At 43.3% G+C, this 22,606-nt stretch overlaps 2 protein-coding genes across 15 annotated transcripts in view; both read left to right on the top strand.

Annotated features, from left to right (window-relative positions):
• Positions 1 to 166: 166 nt before the first annotated feature.
• Positions 167 to 3,526, top strand: PUS1 (pseudouridine synthase 1). Of its 2 annotated transcripts, none has more exons than XM_015877664.2 (6): positions 167 to 282; positions 460 to 645; positions 946 to 1,083; positions 1,525 to 1,627; positions 1,903 to 2,600; positions 3,107 to 3,526. In XM_015877664.2, the coding sequence occupies exons 2-6, from the start codon at positions 472 to 474 to the stop codon at positions 3,152 to 3,154; spliced, it is 1,161 nt and encodes a 386-aa protein (XP_015733150.1). In that variant the 5' UTR covers positions 167 to 282; positions 460 to 471; the 3' UTR covers positions 3,155 to 3,526. The 2 variants fall into 2 exon arrangements, with proteins under 2 accessions (XP_015733150.1, XP_015733149.1); XM_015877663.1 differs by having other exon boundaries at positions 236 to 363.
• Positions 3,527 to 4,244: 718 nt separating this feature from the next.
• Positions 4,245 to 22,606, top strand: part of EP400 (E1A binding protein p400) — a 41,650-nt gene continuing 23,288 nt past the window's right edge. For 8 of the 13 annotated variants that reach the window (XM_015877638.2, XM_015877637.2, XM_015877628.2 and 5 more), the window contains exons 1-19: positions 4,245 to 4,373; positions 5,011 to 6,378; positions 7,996 to 8,106; positions 11,794 to 11,881; positions 12,290 to 12,397; positions 13,111 to 13,490; positions 13,758 to 14,060; positions 14,243 to 14,428; positions 14,970 to 15,110; positions 15,229 to 15,307; positions 15,809 to 15,861; positions 17,586 to 17,640; positions 18,300 to 18,389; positions 19,306 to 19,413; positions 20,382 to 20,575; positions 20,750 to 20,927; positions 21,185 to 21,321; positions 21,658 to 21,827; positions 22,183 to 22,357. In XM_015877638.2, the coding sequence (XP_015733124.1) occupies positions 5,056 to 6,378; positions 7,996 to 8,106; positions 11,794 to 11,881; positions 12,290 to 12,397; positions 13,111 to 13,490; positions 13,758 to 14,060; positions 14,243 to 14,428; positions 14,970 to 15,110; positions 15,229 to 15,307; positions 15,809 to 15,861; positions 17,586 to 17,640; positions 18,300 to 18,389; positions 19,306 to 19,413; positions 20,382 to 20,575; positions 20,750 to 20,927; positions 21,185 to 21,321; positions 21,658 to 21,827; positions 22,183 to 22,357 (3,879 nt within the window). In that variant the 5' untranslated portion in view covers positions 4,245 to 4,373; positions 5,011 to 5,055. The remainder of the gene's footprint in view (positions 4,374 to 5,010; positions 6,379 to 7,995; positions 8,107 to 11,793; positions 11,882 to 12,289; positions 12,398 to 13,110; positions 13,491 to 13,757; positions 14,061 to 14,242; positions 14,429 to 14,969; positions 15,111 to 15,228; positions 15,308 to 15,808; positions 15,862 to 17,585; positions 17,641 to 18,299; positions 18,390 to 19,305; positions 19,414 to 20,381; positions 20,576 to 20,749; positions 20,928 to 21,184; positions 21,322 to 21,657; positions 21,828 to 22,182; positions 22,358 to 22,606) is intronic. The other 5 variants (XM_015877634.2, XM_015877639.2, XM_015877636.2 and 2 more) reach the window with 3 other exon arrangements.

Below are 22,606 nucleotides of genomic sequence, written 5' to 3'. Positions count from 1 at the left end.
CTATAGATCCCATCCATCCCTATAGATCCCATCCATCCCCTATAGATCCCATCCATCCCTATAGATCCCATCCATCCCTATGTGTCCCATCCATCCCCTTTTCCCATCCCCTTTATCCCATCCATCCCCTATAGATCCCATCCATCCCTCTACATCCCATCCATCCCCTTTATCCCATCCCCTTAATCCCAGCTTGGAGCTGGTGCTCCCGTTCCGCCCCGCACAGCGCAGCCGTAGCACCGCCCCCGCCCGGCCGCCGTAGCGCCGCACGCGCGGATCTCCGTAAGTGTCGGCGGGGTCGGGCCGATGCTGGCGCTGCGTTGTGGGCTGCGGGCTGTTATCGGACGGATCCGAGCGCGGAACGTGCGTGGGGGGCGAGGGGAGGTCGAGTCCTTATCGCTGCTCCTTATCGCTGCTCGGCTCCGTATCGACCCCGCTCCCTCTGCTCCGTCCGTGCAGCTGCCGCTCGCGATGGCGAAGAGGCCGAACGGGAACGGAGAGGGACAGGAGGAGAACGGGCTGCAGGTCAAGAGAGTGAAAGGAGCCGAGGGTGGAGGGGACGAGGAAGAGCAGAATAAAAGGACGCCCAAAAGGAAGATCGTGTTGTTGATGGCGTATTCGGGGAAGGGATACCACGGCATGCAGGTACGTGGACGGGTGGGGCGCTGGGCTGGGCTGGCACCCACAGCATTGAATGGGGTTGAAATGGCAGATGTGGGTGATGGGTTAACAGAACAACAGTTAGAAATGCCCCATCTCTCACCATGACAGCAAAGGGACGTGCTTTGGTAGAGCTTGGCAGGAAGAAGTTGGATTGTAGGAACAGCAGCAAACGTCAGCGCCGAGGAAGATATTAAGAATTTCACAGTGATGTTCAATTAACATCTGTCTTTCAGAGTGGTGACCCAATAATCACTGTTGGTTTTATTCCTTATTCTCTCTCAGAGGAATCTGGGCTCTTCGCAGTTCAAGACGATCGAGGATGATTTGGTGTCTGCCCTGGTTCAGTCCGGCTGCATCCCCGAGAACCACGGTGAGGATATGAAGAAGATGTCGTTCCAGCGCTGCGCTCGGACAGATAAGGTACATTGCACAGGGCTGCTCACACAGCGGGATCTGCCCCTCCAGTGCTGTTGTTCAGCATTAGATCCAATAGCAAATATCAGATACTCACTGCACTGAATAGCATTTGGAACTCCTCCCTTCGTCCCGTACTAAAGTACAAAGCAAGAAGCTGTGTGGTGTTGGTTAGGATTAGGCTTTATATTTAAGCTGTGTGTTCGCCTTTTCCTCCCATTCACCTGTTCCAGCTTCCCAGCCTGATGCTGCTCCTCTCAGCTGCTCCTGTACAGCACCAGGTTGTCTTACAGGAGCGAACAGGTTCAGCTTTCTGCCTTTGCTTCACTTCTGCCTATTCAGTGAGAATAAAAAGGAATAAACTTGTTCTTCAGCTATTTCAGCTCTGCATGTGCTAACCTGGAGCTTCCGAGGTGCTTAACTGTCCGTGTTTTATGATTCTTATAGGGTGTGTCTGCAGCTGGACAGATTGTGTCGCTAAAGGTCAGGCTAATAGATGACATCTTAGAAAAGATCAATAAGCATCTTCCTTCTCATATCAGAATTCTGGGTAAGGATGCTGGAACGGGCCGAGAAAAATCTGGTCAAAGAGGAGCTTCTCCTGCACAAAGTCTCTCCCTTTTTTGTTGTAATTTTACTCAAAAATGGGTTTGGTTTTAACAAGAATCCGTGCGCTTCTGCTGGTTTGAAATCGGTGTCTTATAAAGTAAATGGTACCTTTTGCTTGCGTTTTGTTCTAAAAAGGCCACGCCGGCTGATGTAAGTGCTGTCCCAGGCAGTTTGCAGCTTACTGATTCACAAACATGATGTCGCTTTTAAAACAAGGGCTGAAGAGAGTCACTGGGGGATTCAACTCCAAGAACAAATGTGATGCCAGAACCTACGCGTACATGCTGCCGACGTTTGCCTTCGCCCATAAAGACCACGACGTGCAAGAAGAGGCTTATCGACTCAGCAAAGAGACCCTGGATAAAGTCAACAGGCTGCTGGCTTGCTATAAAGGAACTCACAACTTCCACAATTTCACTTCTCAGAAGGGACCCAAGGACCCCAGCGCCAGGAGGTACATCATGGAGATGTACTGCGGGGAGCCCTTTGTGCGGGAAGGCATAGAATTCGCTGTGATCAAAGTGAAAGGGCAGAGCTTCATGATGCACCAGATAAGGAAAATGATTGGGCTGGTGATTGCTATTGTGAAAGGTTATGCTCCAGAGTCTATCATAGAACGTAGCTGGGGAGAGGAGAAAGTGGACGTTCCCAAAGCTCCCGGGCTCGGTCTGGTGTTGGAAAGAGTGCACTTTGAGAAGTACAACAGGCGCTTTGGGAACGATGGGCTGCATGAGCCGCTGGAGTGGGAGGAGGAGGAGGAGAAGATTGCTGTCTTCAAAGAGAAGCATATCTACCCTACCATTATCAACACAGAGAGGGAGGAGAAGTCCATGATGAGCTGGTTGAGCACCCTCTCCATCCATGACTTCAACTCTTCCACTACTGAGATGGAAGCTGACAACAACAATTCAAAGGTAAGGATTGAAGCCATTATTTTTGCACAGTTAAGTCAAAAAGGCTTTTCCTTTAAGAACTTTTTTGTTTTCCACTAATATAGTGCGGGAGGTGACAGTCATCTGCAGTATGGAGCGTGTTCTGACCTCCTGCTTTTTGTGCTTTGGATGATGGTGGAACAAGTTCTTGCAGAGAGGATGATGGGCTGGGCTGAAGTTTCTGTGTAGAAATACTCAGAAGAAAATAATGTCCTTTTTTTGCTCTATAGGATCATTAAAATGAGCTTTGTTTGCTGTAGGTCACGGTTACACACAGCAGAACATCTGGTTCAATCCTGTCTGCCACTTTTGAGTATAAGAAAGGATTTCAATATACAAAGCACACAGCCATGTTGAAAAGCACGAGCAAGTCACCTTAGGGTGGATCCTAAGCCATGAAGTTGGGATCTTGCCCCATTTACTCATCCTCATGGAGACATTCAAAGTCATATCAATGCAATGCTGACCTTTTCCATTTTACTTTCCAGGGTGTGGATGCTGAAGGCAGCGATGGTTGCAATGATGATTCTGACTGAGTTAAAGCATGGTTGGACCTGGTGCCTCTCCTGCTCAATGCTCACTTCATTACAGAAAAGTGGCCTTCCTAATGTGACAGTGCAGTAAAGCAGGATCACATACAGAGCAAGAAGTAGATGGACAGGAGGAAATGAATGGGGTGATAAACGACAGCAGGAGGAAGACTGAGATGCTGTGCTGATCCACCTGGAAACAGAGATGAGGAAGCAGCTTCCTGAAGGGTTCTTATATCGAGGTGTCTTCATTGCTGTTTGAACTGCGTTTCTATGACACCTTTACCTGGAAATACTATTTTAAACCTGTGTAACCTCTACGTGAGGATGAGACAAAACGTTTTAATACACTTTTTATTTCTGAATTATTGTTACGAAGTTACGACTCCGTGAGCTTTTTTTACCCCATTTTCCACACCTTTAATTAGTCCGGCCTCTCTTGCAGGTGCTTTATAAGCTGCTGTCACTGTGCAGGCCGTGATTTGAGGTTAAATTACCGTTCTTAGCCTTCTACCTTCACTCCTACACTTCTCTCCCTCCATTTCTTCACTAGGAGAGTGGTTAGGCCCTGGAACAGGCTGCCCAGGGAGGTTGTGGATGCCCCGTCCTTGGAGGTGTTCAAGGCCAGGTTGGACGGGGCCGTGGGCAACCTAATCTATGGGGGTCTCTATGGGGATCTATGGGGTCTGTGGGGTCTCTATGGGGTCTGTGTGGTCTATGGGGCTCTATGCGGAAGAATGGGGTCTCTATGGGGCGCTATGAGGTCCCTATGGGGCTCTATGGGGAGTCTATGGGGTCTCTTTGGGGATCTATGAGGTCTATGGGGATCTATGGGGATCTATGGGGTCTGTGGGGATCTATGGGGTCTCCTGGGCAACCTGATGTATTAAATGTGTATGTTTTATGGCCCTGCTATGCAGGGGGTTGGCACTACATGATCCTTGCTGTCCCTTCCAACCCGGCTCATTCTGTCATTAACACTGACGGACTCGCGCATGCGCGGTGTTAGCGCACTCCCCGTTGGGACTCACGGGCGCAGGGTGCAACAACTCGCTCTGCCACCAGGGGGCGCTGCTATCCCAAATAGCCGCCAGCACACACCGCGCATGCGCAAGCGTCGGCGCAGGCCCGGCCCGCCCTCGTACCGGCGCTGGTAGCGGCTGCAGCTCCGGCCGCCCCCGCTTCAACCGAGGGGCGAATGGAAAGTCCGGCCTCGGCCTGCTCGGTAAGTGAGGCCCGACGGGCTCGGCCATCGTTTATCCCCTCCCTACGGTCCCATAGGCCTGAGGTCTGAGGTCTCAGGCGGTGGAGAGGCCGAGGAGGAACGGGCCTTCCGCGCGGGGACGGGCCGCGGCCTGTGGGAGGATCCGAGTGTGACCGAGGGATGATCGTCATCATTATAGGCCCCCGATATAATTAATAGGGCCTTGTTACTGGGGACGAGCGATATCGTTTAGATCTTAATTGCTCGGTATAGGAGTTATGAAGGAGTTTTGGGTGCTGTGCTAGGAATAACAGATGGAGATGAAGTCCTTTGGGTAGTGGAGGCTGTTCGTTCTTGAAGCTACAATGAGAGTAAAATATCTATATATTGTTATTTAAGGTCAGTTTAGCTTGGTGGGATGTATAACTTACGAGCTGTTCAAGAGTGATTTGTTAGAGAAACGTATGAGAGGTTGAAGTGTGTTCAGGTTCTACATAATGTGATGGTGATGTGGAATAAAGCAGGATCTGCAGGGACAAGGCAACTGAGTTCTTACCAAAACAGTGTTCTGTCATGTAGTTCTGTCATGTAGTTACTGAGGAGTTTGGGTTACAAGTGATATTATGACCTGAATTTCTGTTTCTTTGTGTTTCTTCAGCCTGTTCTGTAAAAACAAAAAGCAAAGCGCAATAGACTGTTGAGGATGCACCATGGTAATGGTCCTCAGAATGCTCAACGCCAGCTCCAGAGATCCAGGTCCTTCACGGGCAGTGAGGGAGAAGAGCAACAAGCGAATCTACCCCAATCCCCCGCAGCTTCTTTTGCACCTTCTGCAAGTCCATCTGCCCCCCAGTCCCCCAGTTACCAAATCCAGCAGTTTATAATGAGTCGAAGCCCCGTGGCTGGTCAGAATGTGAACATCACTCTGCAGAACGTTGGACCGGTGGCTTCGGGTAACCAGCAGATAACGCTGACACCGCTGCCCATTCCAAACCCCACATCGCCCAGTTTTCAGTTCAGCCCTCAGCAGCGGCGCTTTGAACATGGGTCCCCATCGTATATTCAAGTCACGTCACCTCTACCCCAGCAGGTTCAGTCTCAGAGCCCCACGCAGCCCAACCCTGTGCCGGTGCAGACGTTACCCAACGTTCGAGCAGGTACTCCAGGCCCCGGCTTGGGTATGTGCAGCCAGAGCCCTACTAGAGGATTTGTGGATGCCAGCGTGCTTGTGAGGCAGATCAGCTTGAGTCCTTCGAATGGTGGCCACTTTGTGTATCAGGAAGGGCCGGGAATCGCACAGATTACTCAAGGAGCTGCAGCTCAGGTGCAACTTCCATCTTCTGGGACGCCTGCTACGGTAAGGGAACGCCGGCTTTCACAGCCTCATTCACAGTCTGGTGGCACCATTCATCATCTTGGTCCTCAAAGTCCTGTAGCTAGCGGGGCAAACATGCAATCCTTGACTAGCCCGGGCCATATTACAACAACGAGCTTGCCACCCCAAATCAGCAATATTATCCAAGGGCAACTTATGCAACAGCAGCAGCAAGTGCTTCAAGGACAGCAGCTGAGCAGACCCATTGGCTACGACAGGGCTTCGGGGGGATTAATAGCTGGGGTTGGAGGCCCCAGTGCATTTGGAATGACATCGCCACCGCCTCCCACGAGTCCTTCACGAGCCACGGTGCCACAGGGGCTGTCAAGTCTTCCACTTACACCTACAGTTAATACGGCAGTGAAAAAGCAGCCCAGAAAACTGGAGGAGATCCCTCCTGCCAACCAAGAGACTGCCCAAATGAGAAAGCAGTGCTTGGATCACCACCACAAGCAGATGGAAATCCTTAAGGAAACTTTTAAGGAATGCTTGATTGAACTGTTTTTCCTGCAACATCTTCAAGGGAATATGATGGACTTTTTAGCTTTTAAGAAGAAACATTGCGTGCCCCTGCAAGCCTACCTGAGGCAAAATGACTTGGATCTAGAGGAAGAAGAAGAGGAAGAACAATCTGAGGTCATCAATGATGAGGTAAGAATCTCTTAATATTTTGGATTAAAATAGTGGGTGAAGTTGTGGCACCTGAATTGTAAAGTGTTAGCTAGTGTGATGGTACCTGGGAACTCATTTCTAATGAAGTATGGCAGTTCTTTAACGTGGTTGGTTTGGGAGGATGCCATTCTGCTCGGTGCTGTCATTGGACACGTTGGTTTGAGCGTGTTGTCAGCTGTAAAGCAAAGAACAGAGAGCTGAAAGCATCTCTCACTGTCCTACTTAGTACGTAAACCAACACACAGATAGAGGTGCTTTGCTATGGAAGCTGTTCTAAGCTTTCAGAATGAACACATCGGAGATTAAATTTCACATTCTAGACTTACATAAACCAAGAAAGAGTAAACAGAAAGTCTGTTAAGAGGTTAACGTTTAGTTGGCTCTTGGGACTTCAAAGTATAGACATTCCTGAGGCTTAGTGTTGCTGTGGCCAGCAAGAAACCCTACAGTAATTAATTCTTATGTGTACAGGACCATAGTCATGCATTAATTTCTTTAGTCTGGCTTAGAGCACTGTGCATGCATTGCAGTCTGAGTGATAAAACCCAAATTGTGCTCAGACATCAAGTTAAATTTGTCATTTTATGCAAAGATTTCAAATAACTAAAGCAATACAGATTCCTTTATATATTGATTAGAAATCAGTGTTCATGGAACATTGGTGCTTTAATGTGATTGCATCTCCAGCTGGAGTTTGTGCAGAACTTTAACGTTATAATGGAGAAAGTTGAATTTGCTCATTGTTTTGCGGTTAAGTTTCTCGACTAGGAAACCATTTCTGTCTGTGTTCAGTAACCTCAAAGCTGTGGCCAGTGGAATCCAATGAGTTTGCCCTTGGTTTGCATTTTATCCAGTTGTTTGGGTGTTCTTGTTCTTCTTGCTTTTAACGTGTGAGTTTTGTGAGAACTTGGCTGGGTGTGAATTGTCCAAGATCACTGATTTCAGTGGCACTGCTGCAATTTACATCAGCTGAGTCCCTCAGTCTGTGCCGTTCAGACCCTCTTTTGTTTGTCACTTTAATGCTGCAGGATTTTGCAGCCTGCAATGGCCAAAGTCTGTGTATTTCCAAAGGAGGAATCCTTTGGAGAGATGAAGGCTTCTTTTCAGTATGTTCTTTGTATTATTTTTTTGTCTCCGCTTTTATTTCCCCCCCTCCCCTCCTTTATCACTCCCTGCTCAAGCAACGCTTCATCCCCTGCCTGGAAGGGCGATGGCTGGCGGCTCCAGGCAGAGCGAATGGTGGCTGTGCTCATGGCTTGAATCAATGTTGGATCTCCCTTCAGTCCAAACTCTCTGTCACGCTGATTTGTTGTCTGTTAGGAGCAGCAGTCATTCAATTGAAACCACACTTATGTAAACTGGATTTACGGAAGGTTTCCAGCGGTGGGAAGCTGCTATAGATAGTCAAGGCTTGTCCCAAGCCACGCTGCCTGGTCAGCCCCTCTTCAATGAGGGGCCATCGGCACTGCGGCGTGTTGGGCTGTCAGTAAATAAACAACAACAAAAAGAAGAAAAAAAAAACAACAACAAAAAAAACTTTTAAAAAGAAAAATGATTCTCCCTTCTTTTGTTTTTTTCCCAAAATATTTCTCTCAGGTAAAGGTTGTGACAGGAAAGGATGGGCAGACTGGTACTCCTGTCGCAATAGCAACCCAGCTTCCTCCAAATGTTTCTGCTGCTTTTTCATCCCAGCAGCAACCATTTCAGGTACTTTTCAATGGTTCTAAAATGTAGTTTCATCCCAGATTTTTTTTCTTCATTCAGATTTGATATTTCTTAGCTGAATTAGAATTTTCCCTAGAGCCCATCCCTTACCATCTAAACAAAACCAAAAACACTTTGCAATCTTCAAATGCATCGATATTAATGAAGCTCTGAGGAAGTTACGTCTTTGTCTCCAGGTTGCTGCCTTGTTTCATTCACTTTCAGCTTGAATGTTTTCGCTTTGGTTTGTTTGTCTTTTGTTTCCCTAATGCATTTGTTTCATTTGTGCATCCCGCATAGTGATAATATGGATTCTTTTCTCTGTGGCATTGTAATTGTGGATTTCTTCTATATTTCTTTTTTTTTTCCTTTATGTATTAAAGGTTTTGAGTGTGACTGGAGAAGGTTTTGGTGATGCCTTCTGTGAAATGTTTCCAATGATGCTGATAACCCTCTGATGCTCTTCTTTAAATAACCAGCTCCTTTCCATTAGCTCTGACATACAAGTTGGAAAGAAGAAACTGAAGTGCTTAACTTCAATCTCGAGGTCTTTTTTTCTTTTCACATGGAAGAACACTGAGCAAAGCAGAGGAATGAATCTAATAGGGTATATATATATTTGGTGGATGGTAGAACTTCAAAGTGGAGCTGCTGTGTGCTTATACAGCTGCCCTCAGCTCTGCATTACCCAGACTGAGAAGTCCCATAGCCATACCCTGGTTCCCTTGCAACCACAGTTTTTACCTTCTAGATGAACTGCCTGCACTTAAGGATGTCCCACGATGAGTTACCATGAGCTGTGTGGACTGCGCTGCCTTCCTCTTGGATTTGGAAAAGGGCAAGTTAAATGCAGTGTAGGTGCATTGTGTCCTTGTGTGTAACAGACACACTGTTGTCACTGATTTCAGCAGTGAGTCACACAGTGACAGCTCATGCTGTCAGCTTGTTACGGTCCATGCTGACACCGTGCTGCCTCCTTAGGTTCACAGGCTTCATCTGAGCTGTTCAAAGTATGTCACACTGTACCAGGTTACTGATGGCAGTGGTTAGGTTTCCCTCTGGGCTCTGGCTACACACACAAAGAAATACTTCTAGAAGCATTAGAGCATCTCAGAGATGTTCTGGGGTACGTGTTGACATGGTGTAAAACCGAGTGGGTGTGATAATACCCCTCAGCCCCAACTGTAAGCAGCAAGTATCAACTCTTCCCTCCAGGCTTTGTCTTTGTAACTGTTTACAGAGTAATAATCTGTCCTGATCAGCATCATTCAAATTGGGTGTGGAAGTGCAGCGCTTGGAATGATTACTGTGAATGTGCTGCATAATCATGACCTCTGGAGAGCTGCGTTATTTTAATTAAACTTCGGACAGTTTTAGTCTAATGTAAGTGCTATGTGACTGTAATTTGTAAAGACATAATGCTTTGCTCTTTGAAGTGCCTGCTCTGAATGAGGTGGTGCTAATGCAGAGCTGGAGGCTCACACTTAGAAAATGCCACTGGAAAATCCTGGTGTAGACACGGATCCTGGAAATGTCAGTGTGGCCATCCAGAGTGAGATGAGACAAAGCAGCTTTTGGAGCAGTTTGCAGAACTAACCCTTATCTCCTCCAATTGGTGCTTCAAAAAGCATTGATTTCCAACAGCTCGTAAATAAGTTAATTAATTAATGTTAATTAATTCAGGAGCGTTGTACAAAATACATTTCTGTGACTTACTTTGAGTAACTCAATAAATATTTATGCAGCTTATGCTCTGCCAGACAGTGGCCATTGAAAGTGGGAAGTGCTGCGTGTTGGCCTTGTGATAAAACAAGCACTTGAAATCTTGGTCCATCCTGAGTGCAATATGGCAGTGAGCTGTGAGCACTGCGTGTGAGTCAGATGTTTCTAAGACCAAAATTCACATCTGAGAGAGCATCAGTAGCACTAGAGCGGCCACAAGTGTCCTCAGAGCAGCAAAGAGATTGGAAGTTATTAATTCCTTCTTATTGACAGAGTCTGAGTGCTGTGAAATGTACAGAAAGCAGTGTTTGAAACCCAGCCATTCTGGGTGGCCGTGGGCTGGTTATTGGTACTGTTCATTGAGGCAATGGGGATAAGAGGTAGTGGCTGCTACAGTTAATTTCAGTATAGACTGGTGTTTATTTCCTTAGGCTTAACTTACATTGGCAGAATTTAAATTTACAAATTAGAGAAAAAAAGACTTGGGAGTAAACTAGAAGATTCTTATGGGAAATTTCTGTCTTTGCTCTGTTGTCACAATATTTCTTCACAGTGGTTACTGTAGATGGATGTGGTAGATGGTCTCACTGCAAATTGCATGTAGAGAACTGGAGGAGGGTTTAGATTAGCTCATTTTCTGGGGTACAGAGGTTGCAATACAGAAAGGCTGCTTTTGTTTTCTGACAATCTGTGAAAGCCGTTCCTTGGACAGCCCTTATTTTTCTCATGGTAAGTTTCATAGAAGAATATTGGATGTAGCATGGCAAAAATTGAGGAGAATATAAAATAAGGTTCAGAAACAAGCTGAACAGAGCTGGACTCCTGCAAACACTGATGGCATTAATCACTTGCCAGTGAAGTTGAGAGACGAAGGAGCATGGAGAAAATCATCGTATAGCCCTGAGTTTGTTTCGGTAAATCCTACATGTGAGTCTGCTGTTGGGTTTGACACTGAACGAATGTCAATATTAATTGTAGCAATATTAAAGTTTTCATGCACTGCATAATCCTGCTGAAGTGAAGCTCCAGTTTGCTGAATCAAAGCCCTGTGATTTGTTTTCAGTCTTGATACCAGCAGCGCTTCTCAATTCGTAGCGATAATTCATGGCTGTGTGATATTTATGCTCTGACAAAACGTCTGGCATCTTCTGACATGCTCTGAGGTGACACTGAGTTATAGCAATATTGTGTTTCTCTTCATAATGCTACTTAATGAGCATCAGTTTGCCAACAAATACAAGACTAGTGGCTGGAAAACTGGAGTTGAAATGGTCAGATTGGCTGAGATTCTTTTATTCCATCTTTTATTCTTAGCCGTTATTCCTGAAATACTTCAAGTCTAAAGGTTGCAGAGCTCTATCCTGAGAGTGACAGTGGTGCAGACCCATGTGAGCTTAAAACCGTCTTCAGGATGAGAATTAATTAGTCTATGATGTTTTGCAGTGAAAAGGATTAGCTTTCACAAATTCATTGACTCTCCTGTTTTTGTATTGTCTTAATTATAACAGTTTCTGCGTAAATTCTTTTTCCTCATCTACTTTCCCTTCTAATTAATCCTACTACGAAGACAGTCTTTAATTTCTCTTGTCAACCTTCTATTGCAGCTTTAAGGCTCTGTGAATATGTTCTAATTTCATTGCAGCCTTGTGCAAATGATAAAGAAAGGGTGATACGTAAATGAAAACATTTATTAAAAATGAAACTAAACAGTAAACGTGTACCGTGTGTAACCGCCTTCTTCTGCTCAGTTGCAATTTTGAAGTACCAACTGATCAAAGACTATCAGTGCAACGCGGGCATCTGAAACCATCTGGCAGATATCGAACCAGCTTTGCTTTCTTCATTGTACCGCTGTTCTGAAGGCTTTGTTCTGTGATGGTCTCTATAGATCCATTTGTAAATTAACATCTTGGTGCCAGACTGTCTACAGATTGAACTTTTGTGATTTGTTTTCTTTTTTTCCAATAGCCAACGCATACAGGGACTCCAGTAACAGGGACTGTGAACACCATAGAAATGGAGGCATTTAAGAGACAGCAGACACTGACACCGGCAGGTATGTTTCTCAGGAAGTAGTTCAGTTTATTTTCTTTATTACTTTCTTTTTCCAAACAGTCACCGGAGCCCACTGTTCAGTGCTTCTCAAAACACAATTTTTCCCAGGTCCTTGGGACTATTTGTTGTGAATGGTGCTGCCTTTTAGAGCGCACTCTGCTCACAATACATAGGACTGGATCTGGAGAGCATGGAGGTGCTGTTAGGTTGCTTGTTCTGGCTGAGAAGAATGGAGGCGGCCAACTGGAAGTGAAAGGGACCCTGCCCTTGGAGCATCTTCGTCATAAATGCTACACATGTACAGTAGTCATAGCTTTCTGAGCTAGTGTCGGAATCATGTGTAGTAGATTGCTTTGTAAAACAACCCAGTCCATTGTACCATGCCATAAATGGAATTTGAATATCACAGATTCGTCTAAGAGACCACGAATTGAAGTGGGCCGTCATGGGATGGTTTTTCAGCATCCGGGTGTGGCTTCAGGAGTTCCTCTTCAACAGCTAATGCCAACGGCACAAGGTACTGTGTCACCACATGCCAATTGCACATTAATTTAACAAGGAGACGTTAGTGATGGGACTAGAAACTTGGGCTCTGGGCCTTCCAAGATCCTGGCCCCACCACCTACCTCTCCTTGTAAATTAATACTTGGTATGCAATGCCTGCTTCGTTTAAGGAGCTGAGTGACGGGCTCCAGAAGTGCATGTGGGCATGGAAATACGTCACAGGTGCTGATGCAAAACATTTAATTTGAGAATTCTGGACCTGAGCCAATGGTTTGTGAAAAGGAAAACCTCCTCTAATTTGCAACTTGCAAGCCAAAATTTTAGTCGTTATTTGTGCCAAACTTCAGACTAAGCAACAGAGTCAATGTGCCAAGAACTAAGTTTTATTTAGATTTAATACAGTTATTTTAGGTTAAATTTCCATTTGCTCACCAGTCCTTCTTTTTTCTTTTCTTTAAGTAGAGGACATGCAGAAGACATCTGATCACTTTTTTTTTTGTAGTTTCCGTGCTCCAAATTGTAGTTGCGGTCCCGTGCATGAAATGTTTCATTGTTTATTGTAATAGTGATTTATTTTGTGATTGTGATGTGGTATTTTCAAGTGATGGTGTTTTGTGCCAAAGTAAGTAACAAATTAGTCTATCTGCAGTTGGTTTCCTCTTCATATGAGTAAAGAGCGCTGGGCCCTCTAATTTAATCTGGCTTGTGTTTCCTCTTGCTTTGTAGGTGGAATGCCTCCCACTCCTCAAACGGTGCAGCTGACTGGGCAGAAACAGAACCAACAGCAGTACGACCCTTCCAAAGGCCCTCCTGTGCAGAACGCAGCAAGTCTGCATACGCCGCCGCCGCAGCTACCAGGGAGGCTGCAACCTGTGAATGTCCCCATGACGTCTCTTCCAGCTGCTCTGCAGATTTCACAGCAGCAGCCACAGATAGTGGAATCTCCAACTCAGCCCCAGATTCAGGTGAAGATCCAGCCCCAGAGTGTACCCCTGACTTCCGCTCCGCTTCCAGCTCCGCTTCAGCAGCAGGTGCCACCAGCAATCCATGTACAAGGCCAGACACCAAACCAGGTGTCACAGCCGCAAGCTACAGTACAGCAACAGGTAAGTGAATGCTGTCAAGGTGAGAATAAATCTGTATTTGAGCTCGGTACGATGTATGAAGATTGTCTTCTTGAAAATATGTGTGAAATACTGGTGTTTTACAATTAATGCATCTAGGGGTAACCTGCAAACAAGAAGTCTTTCCTTATACAAATGCAGGTGCGAATTGTTTTTTTACAGAATTAAGGTCTTCATACATTTGCTGAAATGTACACTAGGACAGTGATGATACCCAACTCATCACTAACAGATGCATTTCTTGGGCAGGCTGTGACTCTGACACGACCATCTGCAGATCCTGTGCAGACTTCTCAGCGTCTTACAGCAAATATACTGCCGCCTACCTCAGCCGTTGCGCCAGCAGCTATCTCAGGCACAGCACCGCCTTCTACGTATCCAGTACAAACAAACAGGACCTCTCCTGCAACTAACAAGTCCCTATCTCCTATTGCATCAAAACCCCCAGGCTTAGCGGTGGCAGCAGCACCTAAAACACAAAGTCCAGCTCAGAATGCAGCAGTATTGCCACAGGACAATTCTCAAGACAAGCTTGCTGAGCAAGTCAAGCTGGTAAGTCTATTTTTTTTCTGAAAACCTGTGAATAGTTAACACATACATAACAGTTAATACAGGCAGTGTGCTTTAAATTTGACATGTCAATGTATATTGATTGAGCGTGAGCAGTGATTTTTGTATTTGGTATTTTAAGCGTATTCTGCAGCTCTTTTTAACTATATGCCCTTCTTTTTAAGGAAAATCAAATCCATCAGCGAATAGCAGAACTAAGGAAGGAAGGCTTATGGTCCCTGAGGCGATTGCCTAAACTCCAGGAGGCTCCAAGACCCAAATCTCACTGGGATTATTTGCTGGAAGAAATGCAATGGATGGCGACTGATTTTGCCCAAGAGAGAAAGTGGAAGATGGCAACTGCTAAGAAGGTACTTGAGAAACGTATGGTTTTGGATCAGAACAGTTGATTTTGGTATCTTTCAGCTTTATAGCAAAGCTATTCGAGTGTGGTCATTGTGTTTCTCTTTTCCTCTATGACTACAAGTAATGGGAATATAAAGCACTGATTTTCACTTAAATGAGAAGCCATGTTGTCAGCTTTGTATATTCTGACAATTGACGTAGACTTAATAATTTTATTGGCTACAAATACATATAATGGCCTTGGGTTCTGTGAGCTTTGGTCTCTTGACATTTTCTGGTGTGATCTCTGTGACATTTTATGTGCTAATTCTAATGTTTCTAATTCCTGTACTGAGTAAATTTGGAATTCCTTGTGTTTTCCTTTTTCCTTCACTTTTAACATCTATTGTTTTACTGATGTGGTAAGAAGTTGTAATGCTGGAGCTAAGTCTAACACTTTGAAACTACTGTCATCATCTGTCTGCTACTAATGAACATAAACTTAAGAAATACAATGATGTGTATTGTGAAATAAGATAATTTCAGAACTAATTTATGGCATTGCAGATGGTAAGAACTGTGGCCCGTTATCATGAGGAGAAGAAACTTAATGAAGAGCGAGCTAAAAGGGAAGAACAAAACAAACTAAGGCGAATTGCTGCATCAATTGCCAGAGAAATAGAATACTTCTGGTCTAACATTGAGCAGGTAAAATATCACCTTACTGCTATGTCAGTGGGTTACACTGTTTGTTTGGGTTTTTATCAGTCTTCAGTAACGTATTTATAAAAGTGAAGCATTTTATTAGACTTTATTTGCCTTTTAGGTTGTTGAGATAAAACTGCAAATTGAATTTCAAGAGAAAAGGAAAAAAGCTTTGAATTTAAAGAAAATTTCAAGAAAAGGTAATTGTGTTTCTTTTTGTAAGAAATTCAGTTTAAATTGTGTTGCTGTTTCACATAATTTCATTCGGTGGGTTTTCATCTTGCTGGTGATAGAACTGTGCAGTGCTCATAGCTGATGTTCAGATCTGAGCTGTAAGTTATGGTAATTTTGATTTTGTTAGTTCCAATTCTGTTTTCTGAAGCTAATATAAGAAGTGTAAAATGGCTAAATGACTTATAGAGTCATAAAGCAGTTTGGCTTGGAGAGGTTCTTAAAGTTCATCTAGTTTCAACCTCTCTGCCACAAGCAGTAACACCTCCCATTAGAGCAGGTTGCTCAGAGCCCCATCCAACCTGGCCTTGGACCCTTTAAGGGATGGGGCAGCCACAGCTTCTCTCAGCAGCCTGTTCCATTGCCTTACCACTCTCATAGGAAAGAATTTCTTCCTGCTGTCTAATCCAACTCTACATTCTTTAGTTTAAAACCATTACTCGCTTACATTAAGAGTAATAATTTTTCAGGTAAGGATGCAAAACCTTCAGAAGACCTTTTATTGGAAAAAGAAAGTGAAATGGTAAGTCCTTCTGTCTCTTGAAAAATAGTTTAAATGTGACTGCCTGTATGACAGCCAGTTTTGATAAATGTGAAGGATCTTCCCTGAGTATACAGTGCTGACAAGCAGATTTCTGTGAAGTTACTGTCAGTTGAAAACATTGGATTGTGGTTGACGTGTGTCTGTTAGAGGAAGTATTCATATTCATTCAGGACTTTGAAACAGTCCTTGTAAGATTTTTAAGACCAAAAAAATACATCAATTGCTAGACTTTGTTTTGGGCAGGGATTTCTTCTGCTGTAGCCAGGGGTAAACTGGCTATGACGTGAAAGTGTGTATTTGTCTGTTCTTCAGCCTGCTGATGTAGGTAGGTATATGTTACAGAGCGGATATACTGAACAGAACTTAAATATCTTTAGCCCTACATGAAATGTGTACTGGGACTCTGTAAGGGAACCCTTAGATCAGGGCTTGAACTGCTGATTGAGCAGCTGGTGAAAGGGTGTGACTGGGGCAGGGAGCACAGGCAGATTGTTTGCACCTGTGCTCCCCACCTGACCAGATGGGGTGGAGCCACCCTGGGCTCATATAAGGGCCAGCCACTGGGGGAGGAGCAGATTTTGGGCCTGAGGGAGTGCTGTACAGCTGGAGGGCTCCTTCACCAGTTGGGTGAGTTCAGCTCTGCTTTCTGTATAAAACTGTTGGCCTACCTGTGATTACTTTGCCTGGTATTACCAAGAACCCTTCAGAAGCAGTTTCACTTCTTTGTGTGCAGAACAGACTCCTTGAGTCCATCTGCATGATTATGGGGAGGAGGGGGGAAAAGAGCAGGCAAGGGGTTGTTCTGTGTCTTTGAGCCATCTGGTATGATGATACCTACTTGCTGAAATACTCCCCTGTCTCTAAGCAGAATGCTTGCATCTGCATTTTCTGTTGGGAACGAGCTTTAACATGTGCTTCAGCTAAACTATGGGCCCAGAGCTGTCTGTGGCTGCTAACTTGCACAGGCTGAGCCATGCTGTGGTGTATGCTGGGCACTTGAGACTGAATGATTGCAAACCAGTGTGAAAGTCTGTGTGTTATCTTTTTTCTATTGACTGGCAATTACTTCAGTCTTTGATTCCAACCATGGTGGAAGTTTTGTGCCTCAGTACTGCTTTTAAGAGAAACAGTCTGCTGCTGCTCTGTATCACAGCTGGGCCATAAGCATTTGAAATGGCTAATTGCAGGCTGCCTGCATCTGTGTAAGTGGGCCAGGTGGAAATGTATCACTGAGGGCTGTGAATGATCTTCTGAATCCGAGGTGGTCGTTTGTTTTTGCAGTGTGTTTTTGTGGGTGGTGTTCAGGCTAAGAATAATTAGTAGGTCAGTAAGAGAAGCAGATGGTTGTATACCAACTCCAAAAGGGATTTTTACATTTGAGCTTACTGAAAGCGTCCGTGTTTTGGATGGGGTTACAGGGTTTGATGTGCACTGTATTTAAAATAAATTATTACAAAAAGCTTTTATCTTTGTTCTTAATATTAAAAATGAGAGTTTGGCAACAGATATTGGGGTGAAAGTAATTGATTTTGACATAGATACTGCAAAGGTATTTCTGGTTTTGCGTGACCAGGAAAGTGTTAACGTGTTAAATGTCTATTAGTGATTGTTGCTGTCATTGCAGGGCACTTGCATTCATTAAAGAAAAAAATCCTAGCTTTGTTTTCTCTTTGATTGTAAATATTTTATTTATTGAATGCCAGGGTTCTTCATCTGGGAGGAAAAGAAAGGCAAGCACATCTTTGACTGATGAGGAAGGTATGTCACTTCTCAAAGTTTTGTGTCTATAATATAGTGGATAAGTTACATAGCAAAATCTTGAAGCCGCTGGTGTTCAGTCCAATACTACGTGGACTTGATGCTTTTCACAAAGCAAATAACAACCCTGATCCACTTACTAGATCAAATAGTCGACTGTGGAAAGAGCTTGATTGAGAACTTGGAAATAAGACTTTCCCTGGAAACAAAATGCCATCTTTGCTGGTAGATCTTAATTCTGTCTCTCCTCATTCCTTTGATTCTCGAACCTTACCAGTGGTCTTAAACTTCTGTTGAAGATTCAAGCAACCATCTACTTCAGTGACTTTCTTGTGGAGACATCTGTGTCATGTTTCTTACAAGGAAAATCCCTAGTTTAAAGCTACAAAATAACCTACCTCTGGGGGCTGCTGTCAGCCAACTCTAAGCTGTTCTGCCTTTTGTCTCAAGACAGAAACACTTCTCTCTTTTTTGTATAAAGACTTTTGAACTTCCAGGCATAGCTCCTTTCAAGTTTTCTTGTTTTCTTTCTACGCATCTCATTCTTTTAGAAACCTGCTTATGTGATATTCAGATAGTACACTTGAAAGGTGCATAGCTATAAACTTTCTGAACTGTGCTGTAATTTGAATGCCAGTTAGCATTTGTTTTGATTTTAGTTGAAGATGAAGAAGAAACAATTGAAGAACAAGAAGCTAAAGAAGGAAATATAAACCATCAAACTGAATTGTCAAATCTAGTTAAAGAAGGTAGGTCTGTAGCTTCACTCTTCTCTGGAGAGTTCGGTAGCAACAGGTGAGAACATGCTACAGTTGTTATATTTATAAATAAGGTTGGTTTATGGGATGGTGATGGACCAATGTACTTGATGAAGGAGTTTGAGTCCTTAACTAGTTTTCAAGCAAGGTGGCTTGGGAAAAAAAGTCTGTCAAAACATTGCTTTTCTTTTACAAAAAAAGACTCTCAGCCGAAGTGGCTGGCAGTTTGCTTTCTTTAGCAGCTTAACAATAGGTGCTGTACAGAGCTTGGTGTATGCAAGAGTCCCATAGGGATCACTTCAGTTTTCATGTTAAAACCTTGCTGATTTTCAGAGGTGAGCTGCCCATTAAGCTAGGCCTGCTTGGCAATTAATGTGCAGTTTCCAAATCCATTTGTTTGGTCTGTTTGGCAGCTTAGTGGCTGCAGCCAGCTGACCAGTTGGAGGGATTATAACTCTCAGCTGGTCAGCTAAGTTCATAATTAGAATGTTTCTTCATTGATTGGACTTAAACAGCATGTACATTGCTACCTCAACAAATCAAAAAAGGAATCATGGAAATTCTGGTGAGCAGGATTGAGGCTGAGGTCTTCAGTTGCCTTTCAACCCCTTTAATTTGTAGCCTCTCCCTTTCCAACCAGTAGCTTACTGTTGGTTTGGATCTTGGGTTGTAGTGTAGTGAAAAGCAAGCTGGTTGTGCACACCATTTGGTGTAATGCCAAATGTTCTCTGTAATCTGGGTCATTAAATAAACACCGCTGTCCTCCAAGTCGTAATTACCTCTTCAATTAACTTCTGATTAGAGGACTGGTTTTAAACAAGCAAAGAATGTCATGAGATTCAAACTAATGATATCATTTATTAAAAGCTTTGGTATTTATAAACTTACATGTGTTAATGACTTGCAGCTGAATTGCCTCTGGATGATTTGCTGAAGATGTATGAAGGTGCCTTTTCTGAAAGTTTTCACTGGCCTCAGCCTAAACCTGACAGCGAAGAGGACAGCAGCGAGGAAGGTAATTACTTTTTGTCTCAAAGAAAATCTTAACTTAAAAGGTGAAGCAGCTCGAATGACTCTCAAGGTGTCTGCTAAAAGACAATGGAAAAAAATATTGAGTGAATCACATCTGAAATTATATTTAGGTGACAAGCAATGTTCTCTTCGAAAATGAATGCAAAACGTAGTGACTTTCTGACTAAATATTTAGGAAGACTGTTAGATTTATTCCTGCTTTTAGTAAATATTTTTAGATAATGGTCTGTGAAGGATTTCTTTTTTTTCATTACTCAGTTTATGAAAAGGAAATAAAATTTGCCAGCTTCAGAGTTGCATGTGAGACTCTCAAACAACAGTGAGCAATAAAGGAGCCTCTCCACACTGAATAAAACGGCACGTGTAATGGTTATTATTATACAGTTGCCATCTGTTCTACACTGAAGTGGTGATAAAATGAAATATTTAAAGATAGGTCTTAAGTATTATGAAAAGACCTTTATAGAAGTTGAAAAAAGCTGATGCTCATGTTCACCTACTGAATGGTGAACATTTATAGGGTGCTGTGTTCCCAAGCTTAAGTTACTGTCATTTTAGCTTGTGATCGTTTTCCTGTACTCAGCTCTTCTCCCAGGGAGTAGGCAAGGTGAGAAGGGGAAATGGCCTCAAGTTGTGCCAGGTTGTTTTGGGTTGGGTATTAGGGAAAGCTTTGCCTCTGAAAGAGTGGTCAGATGCCGGAGGAAGCTGCCCCTGGTAGTAGTAGAATCCCTGGAGGTCCTTAGGGACGTGGTTTAGTTCAGTAGGTTTACAGTTGGATTACATGATTTTGGAGGTCTTTTCCAACCTTAATGACTCTAGGATTCTATTTTAGGGTCATGTAACTGTTGCTTTTTAGGCCCCTATGTGAGTGCTAGTCAGCTGAATTACTTTGTGTAGATGATTCTTAAGTTTATATTTATTTTCAATGCCAATGTCGTTTGTGTTTCATAGAAATGGATGACCATATGTCCGATAGGGAAAGTCCTCAGAAGGAAGTTGTTCTCATAGACTCGCTTCTCAGCATTGATCAGTACAAGAGTATAGACAGATCAAGCCCTCCAAAGAAGCACATGCGAGACATATCAGAAGTTGCTGCAGCAGCAGAAGTGCTGTTACCTAAAGGCAGCTCTAGGATAACGACAGCGGTAAAACTCCCTATTTTCTGCTTCTGTGTGTGTTTTACGTAAAGAATGTTTGATTTGACAGATTTTAGCCCGAAGTAACAGTAAATGTTTTCTATTTATTGAACTGTAGAGTGAATGTGATTTGTTACGTGCTCTGTGAATTTAACTAGAAGTAACAGTTAATTCTCACTGCAGGTAAAGTATAATACTCCATCCCTGTTATATGGGCCTCTCAGAGAATATCAGAAGATTGGGCTGGATTGGTTAGCGAAACTGTACAGGAAAAATCTTAATGGCATTCTGGCAGATGAGGCTGGGCTTGGAAAAACAGTGCAAATTATTGCCTTTTTTGCACACCTGGCTTGTAATGAAGGTATGTTAATTTACATTATCTAAAGCTCACAATTTTAGATGTGTTCTTAGGCTATAACGCTGGCCAAGTACCTAAGTAGGGCAGAGCTTGTGGAACTAGTATTTTATTGGAGATAACAAATAGATTAGTCACTTAATTTCTTCCGTTGTTAAATCTCACTTTTAACGACACATTTAGTGATGCTCCTCTTTAAGAATCAGGGTTGAAGATACATCAATATAGATGATCAGGATTCTCTTCCTAATTTTAAATTGTAGGTAACTGGGGTCCTCACCTTGTTGTTGTACGGAGCTGTAACATACTGAAATGGGAGCTGGAGCTGAAACGCTGGTGCCCAGGGTTGAAGATTCTTCTCTACTTTGGCAGCCAAAGAGAGCTAAGGGCAAAGAGACAGGTATTGTATTTTGCAACTCTTACACTGCTATGTTTTTCATTTTAGATGACAAGACTTTCAACCTGTATTTATCTGTATGTTCCTTCTACCTTGGTGGGGTATGAAAAGTTTTTAGGACTACAAGTTGCTTTACAAGAAGTCTTATATCTAACACCTCTAGGTTTGGTATTGATGAATGCATGCAGTACTTAATCTGCTTTCTGAACTGACTGCCATTTAAGACTCTTCTTTAGTATTCTTTGGGTCTCAGTGTTGTGAAGATGTAGCAAGATGCAAGGTAAGGCAGAACTTTCTGGTACCTAACTTTTGTTATGTCACTTCTTTCCTTTTCTGTAGGAATGGTCAGAACCCAACAGCTTTAATGTGTGTATCACCTCCTACAAGCAGCTGTTCAAAGGCCACACAGCATTTATGAAAATGCGATGGAAATACTTAATAGTAGATGAGATGCAACAAATTAAGAACATGACTGAGAAACACTGGGAAGCGCTTTTCAGTCTGCGCAGGTATGGAGCAGAGCATTGTTTTTGTGCTGGCAGTGGGTTTTTTCCTTTCTTAATGTATCATGAGTTTTCTGCTCAAAAGAAAGCTGTTCAAATTTCCATACCCCTTAGCAATACTCAGCTATTGAGGTATTCCTCCTTGCTGTAACAATAATACTTCTCTTTGCTGATAATCTGTGCTTCAAAACAGATTCCACAATGAGGAAGCTAGCTTGATGGTATATTCAAGAATAAAAAGATTATTTATCTTAGATTGAATGTAACTAGCACTGCTTACTTCTGGCAGGCCTAAAGCTACAGTATTTGAACATTGGTCTCATTTTCATTGGTTAAAAATGTTCTTTTTTACTATTCACAGCCAACATCGTTTGCTTCTGATAGACACTCCTTTACATAACACACTGATGGAGTTGTGGACCATGGTACACTTCCTGATTCCAGGAATTTCCAGACCTTATCTAGATTTTCCAGTAAAAGCACCTAATGAGGAGAACCAGGATTACTGCCATAAACTGGTCATCAGGTTACACAGGGTATGTTGTCATTTGTTTTCTTACATGGCCTTCTAAAGTAGTTGTATTAAAAGCTGTTGTGAAAATTAGGAAGGAGAAGTTAAGATTTAGCTCTTCATTTTTGTCCTTTCTTATTACTTGCTCAAATAGAAGGTAGTCCATCTGTAAGCAGCATTTTCTACTGCAACGAAAGTATGGAGGCTTGTTTTTAAAATCACAAGGCTCAGGTTTTGAAGCATAATGTGCAGAAATCGAAGAACAAATAATGTT

This window comes from Coturnix japonica, chromosome 15, assembly GCF_001577835.2.
Source record: "Coturnix japonica isolate 7356 chromosome 15, Coturnix japonica 2.1, whole genome shotgun sequence".
Taxonomy (NCBI): domain Eukaryota; kingdom Metazoa; phylum Chordata; class Aves; order Galliformes; family Phasianidae; genus Coturnix; species Coturnix japonica.
The sequence above is the reverse complement of the archived record's forward strand: the minus strand, read 5'-3'. Positions and strand labels throughout refer to the sequence as shown.